Here is a 5,895-nt window from a genome sequence, read left to right on the forward strand (position 1 = left end):
ATTCTGACCCAGCAGTTTCTTCCAGAATTACACAGCATGAACATAGCATGTCGAGTCTGTGGGGTCCGGCATGTAGCTACCAGGCAGAGGGAGCTATTTAGCTTCAGTGTTAAAATGGAATAAAACCAGTCAGTTTTGTGATCATACTGGTCACACTTTAAGGGCTCAGCGTCCACCTGTGACGAATGGTTCCCATACTGGACAACACAGGACAGTCCCATCACTGCGGAAAGTTCTGGTAGTCTGCTGGCCCACACAGGGGGCAGGTCTCATGCGCAAGCCACTTTGGACAGCTCCGCCCCTCACTTCCTCTCTGCTCCTCTTTCTCAAAATCCTGCAAAAGCAGCTCCTGCCAAGTGAGAGAAAGGCACAGGACCAGGTTTTCCAGGTAAGGGGATGGGATGTGTGTAGGGCACAGGGGTGTGTGATTTGGAGAAGGGTCCTCCCCTGGGTTTATGTCTTAGACCGCCTGGAAAATTTGCTCTCAGAGTGTATTTCTTACTGGTTCCTGTTTCCTGTCCTTAATGGTTATAGGTTGTAATGTGTTTCGAAAGCTGAGCCCTGCAAATGAACGCCTGTGTCAGAGGTGGCTGCTCAGAGGATACTTGTTTTACAAATAAATTATACTTTTAGGGATGGTACAAATTATACATAAACTTGATTCTTTCAGGGGCAGAGCTGACTGGGCAGTCAACTCTGGGGGAGCAGGGAGAAGGACGTTGGGACAATCAAGGGGCAAACTCGGCATGCAACTCCCAAAGCCCATGTGCAGTCCAGATCAGAGACTGCAGTCCCCAAGACTCTGCTCACATCTGCCCCCTGGAAACCTGCCTCCTCAGGGACAGTCTCATGTGGGCTCACTGCAGTGGAGTTCCCCTTAAAAATGTAGGAGGAGGGAGAGTCCATCTCCAGACCCTCTGCACTTCAGTGGAAGCTGGGGACCTTGAATGCCTGTTCTTTAAGCAGAGGAAAGAGAATTAAGACCCTGACGTCTGCACTCACAGAGGCATGGGCTCCCAATTTTGCATCTGCCTTAGAACCCACAGAGCAGCAGAACAGAGCGGTGCCCTGGAAGGGGGCTTAAGACCCATCCCAGGCCCCTGTGTTTTCCTGTTGCTGGTTTCTATCAACTTCCTTGTCACCTATCACCGACATCAACTTAGTGGACAAAGCTGAGCTTTAGAAATTGTATGATATGACTTCCAATTTACAGGAAGTGCTTTCTTGCTCACTATTCCTAAGGGACAAAGACATAACCCTAACCCTCTTTCAAAAGAGGTATTCAGCTTTCTAACAGTGTTTCAAATTTGTATGTGATGGCTTTCTGCTTGGTGACCTCGCCCTTATCACCTAACATTGCCCAGCCTGTCCTAGTCACAGTCTCTTCCTAAGAGTTTTTCAAGCATCCACCCTCCAAAAATGTTCGTAGGTAGCAATGACAGGAAACATAAAAAAATCAATACCACCTTTCTATGACATGAGCCTTGATTACTAAGGAAAAGATTGTCACTTTACAGTTCGAATATGTGTTGGACATAATGATCAAACAGAGAGAAAAAAAGCAGTGATATTGTTTATCAATTTACTTACTTACAAGAATATTTATTGAGAATTACCCTTAAAATTTTTTTTGAGACTTCTCCTGGGTCTATCTCTTAAACCTCCTGGAAAACTTGCTCTCAGATGTATTTCTTGTTTCCTATTTCCTTTCTTTGCTGAGTTTAGGTTGTAATAAATTTTGGAGACTAAGCTTGTATCAGAGGCTGCTGCTTAGAGAATATTTGTTTTATAAATAAATGAATCTTTTTGCAGGTTATAGAATTTGTAAATTGACTTGACTCTCTCAAGGATAGCTGAGTGAATGAACTAAATTAGCTCTCGGAGAGCTGGTGAGAAAACAAACATTGGGACATATACGAGGCTCAGCTTGGATGTCCCTCCATCCCCACAAAGCCGCACAGTGTTAGGCTTGTCCCTGGGAAATGAAGAGAAATAGGAGACGCACACAGCCATCCCATAGCAAAGCTTATGGGTTAAGGGGAGATGGTAAAAAGTCACACACGTCACTCCCTGCTGTAAGGTCCACTCTCTAGGAGATCCAAGGATTTAAGCCATCTTCTATAAGCAGCAGGCAGCCACCAGGGGATTTAAATAGAAAAAATATCAATTTCAATTTAAAATAACACCTAATTGTACAACTGAACAGGGATTGAAGGTGAAATGTCAGATAGGAGTTTCTTACATTGCAAACAAATGACAGAGGACTGGAGCGTCATAAAGAAGGAGAGAAATAGAGAATTTTGAATTCTTGAGGGCAGAATCAATAGGATTTGGTGATGTCCGATGAGAACATGAGGAAATGAGAGCTACAGATGACCGCTAGGTTCTACAGATGGTTCTAAGGATCAAGGTGGCAGGGCAGGCTGGGGTGGAGGTTGTAGATTTAATTCTGGCCATGTTCTATTTGAGATGCCCATGAATCATCAGATGGAGAAGATGAGTGGGATATAAAAATTTGGAACTCTGAGGAAGGTACAAGCTCCGGACTACACCTGTAACAGGCATTACAGTAATTATTCATTTGTTGGTGGTAGGGGGGCATAAGGCTAGAGCCAGTGCTAAGAAAACAATGGAATAATTTCTGATTGTGCGGGGAAAAAAGGAATGATCTGAAAATGAGACTGAAAATGGGAAGTTGAAGAGTTTTGGGAAACGGGGCAGGGAAAATCAAAGTATCAAGTTTATGTTAAAAAAATGCTGGCTATAGGAGATTGGCATGCTAGTAACTTTCCATTTCCCTAAAATGACATAGTTATGCATTTTTCTTACAGGAATTCAAGCTACAATGGCATGCCAATACGATGGTGAGTTCCAACCCCAGCAAACCAAGGGCCAGCCACGGTGAGAGGGTGAGAGGATGCTGGGGGCTCCCTAGGCCAGTCTGCAGGGATGAAGGGAAAGATAGGGTGGAGGTGCTTCCTGTCCTGAGATCCAGATCCTCATCTATCCTAGTCCCTTTTATGTTGCTCTAACAAAATACCATAGACTAGGTAATTTACAATGAAAGTTAATTTATTTATTGTAGTTCTGGAGACTGAAAGTTCAAAATCAAGGTGCCAGCAACTGGCAAGTAATTCTTGCTGCATCATCCCATAGTGGAATGTGAAAGGGCAAGAATGTGTGCATTTGCGGTGTGCGTGTGAGAGAGAGAGAGAGAGAGAGAGAAGGGAAGGTGTCACACTCACCCTTTCAACAGGATCCTGCTCCTGTGATATTTAATCTACACTGCAAGAACAGTCTTGATCCACTCACAGGAGTAATGTAATCATGGCCTGATCACTTCTTAAAGGTCCCACCTGTCAGCACTGTGGCACTGGAGATTAAGTTCCCAACACATGAACAAGAATGCATTCAAACAATAACATTTTGCCCCTGGCCCCCCAAATTCATGTCTTTCTTACAATGCAAAATGTGTCAACTTCAAAGTTCAAAATCTCATATACATAAGGTATATGTTTATTAATTAATTTATTTTTTATATACATTTGATCACATTGTTTAGTTTACAATGTGAGCTTTCAATATATGGACATTTCTCCCCTGTCCCATTGATGAAAATATCTTCAACCGATAACACCACACCTCCCCATCCCGTCAATGCTCTACCTCCGTCTCCTTTCTCCAAATGTCCTTCGTTAGGCCCCACTCCTCCACACACACGTCACCTGACATTCATACCCATCTCTTGTGTTTGTACAGAAAGTGGAAGAATATGGAAGATATATGTTGATCATTATGTGTAGATAACATTTTTGTCTCAATTGATATGCAGCATATTCATTCTGGAAAGATTCCTTTTTTATGATGTGGAAATGTACAGTGATTAAATGTAAAAAATAAGAAAATAAGAATAATATTTAAAATTTTAAAAATTAAACAATAACCACAAAAATAAGATATGTGTGTGATTCAAGGAATTGTTTATCCTGAGGCAAATTTCTCTCCAGCTGTGAGTTCATGAAATTAAACAAGTTATCTACTTGCAAAATACTGGGTTGTTGGAAAGGTCATGATGTATTTTTGCATAGAAAAATATGTCATAAGGTTTCCAATGACCTAATACAAGGCTGGGATTAGACATTCCCATTTCAAAATAGAGAAATAGGCAGGAATAAGAGTAACGGGCCCCAAGCAAGTTCAAAACTCAGAAGGGTAAAGATCATTGCTTTATTCCATCCTGTTGCTAAAAAGAGAACATGTAGGGTGGGGGTGGGGCAGACGGTGGGGCAGTAGTAAAACACAGCTCTCTGTGAGGCTGACCCACATGAGAAGGTTCTAGGTCTGTATCTGGAGACCCTCTCTGTGTATGCCTGGCATGTGCATGCCTATGATCTGGGGCTGGCTGAAACTAGGGTAGATTGCAGTGTTAAGATCTTGTTGGGATACTATCTGTCTGTCTCCCTCTTGCTCCTAGGAGAAATAATAATAAACAGAACTCAAAATACCTGAAACTGGCTGATATATAAGAATAGAGGTTTTATCCAGTTCACAATTTGGAGGTCCAAAGTCTAGGATCCACATCTGGTGAGGATCTTCCTGCTGGCAGATGACATGACAAAGAGCAAAAGATGCGTGTGCGTGTCTGTGTGCTCCTGTGCTTGTCTCTCTCTCTCTCTTCTTGTAAGTGCACCAGCTTCAATTACTGAGCTCACCCTAATGACCTTAATCCTAATGTCCTCCCAAAGACCATACCTTTCAACATCACAGTCAAAAATAAGTTTCCATCCTCTCAATCTGTCATAACCAAATCCCAACACATGAATTTTTAGGGGACATTCCAGTCCTAACAAACATTATGTATTAAAGTTAGAGAATAATCTCCTCTGACTCCATGTTCCATATCTTGGGAATCTTGGGACAGGATGAAGACAGGACTCTGAGACAACTGATAGCCCTGCCCCTAGGGTCTCTGTCTTCAGTCCACCCAGCAGCTCTCCCTTGAGTTGTACATGGTGGCCCTACAATTTGGGAGTCTTAATGGTCACCCTACTTCTATGGCTCCACTAGTCTGTCCTAGTGTGAACTCAGTGTGGTAATTTTGTAACTCTGACAAGTCTCTGTCTGCATCCCCAGGCCATTTGACATTCTTTGAGACTAAGGTGTGTGCCATGGCCCCACAACCCACACACTGTGCATCTACAGAGTTAGAGCTGTGTGCGTGCCACCAAAGTGTACAGCTTGTGCCCTCTGGAGCTGTGTCCTGAGTTGTAGCTCGGGCAGTCTGAGCCGTGGCTGTGATAGCCAAGCAGAATTGACTGGAATGTAGGGCACAGACACTTAGGCAGTGAAGGGCAGTAAATGCTGATTTCCCATCTGTGCCCTGGGATTCTCTTTGGGAACCTCGACTTCAAGCCCTTTTACTGTCCCTGTCATAGATGGATCAGCCTGTGAAATCTTGAAATACCTTTGGGGATGATCTCCTATTCTCTTAATGAATATTATAGAATCAGATTTCTTTCTACCCATTGCATGGTTGCTTGACTACACTTTTGGCATTCTCTCCCAAACACACTTTTCATTGCTTCTTCCTTCCTTCCTTCCTTCCTTCCTTCCTTCCTTCCTTCCTTCCTTCCTTCCTTTCTTTCTTTCTTTCTTTCTTTCTTTCTTTCTTTCTTTCTTTCTTTCTTCTTTCTTTCTTTTTTTGAGAGTTTTCTTTTTTTCTTTTTTTGGGGGGGGCTATAGGGCATGTGTGCTAACCAGAAAGACAGAGAGAGACAGAGAGACAGAAAGTGAGAAATAACCCTCCCCTGGGGGGATGGCCATGCTGCAATCCCTTCTCCATTCTACTCTCAGGATCTTGGGCATGCACACACATACGCCCGGCACGAGTTTAAG

The 5,895-nt window shown here is 43.2% G+C and overlaps 1 protein-coding gene across 1 annotated transcript in view; it reads left to right on the forward strand.

The window, feature by feature from the left end:
- The first annotated feature begins 127 nt into the window (after positions 1-127).
- Positions 128-5,895, forward strand: part of LOC114005620 (GTPase IMAP family member 4-like) — a 9,712-nt gene continuing 3,944 nt past the window's right edge. Inside the window, 2 exon segments of the mRNA XM_027767261.1 lie at positions 128-388; positions 2,832-2,901. Of these exon segments, the coding sequence (XP_027623062.1) occupies positions 272-388; positions 2,832-2,901 (187 nt within the window). The 5' untranslated portion in view covers positions 128-271.

This window comes from Tupaia chinensis, unplaced genomic scaffold (genome assembly GCF_000334495.1).
Source record: "Tupaia chinensis unplaced genomic scaffold, TupChi_1.0 Scaffold144128_1, whole genome shotgun sequence".
In the NCBI taxonomy this organism is placed as follows: domain Eukaryota; kingdom Metazoa; phylum Chordata; class Mammalia; order Scandentia; family Tupaiidae; genus Tupaia; species Tupaia belangeri.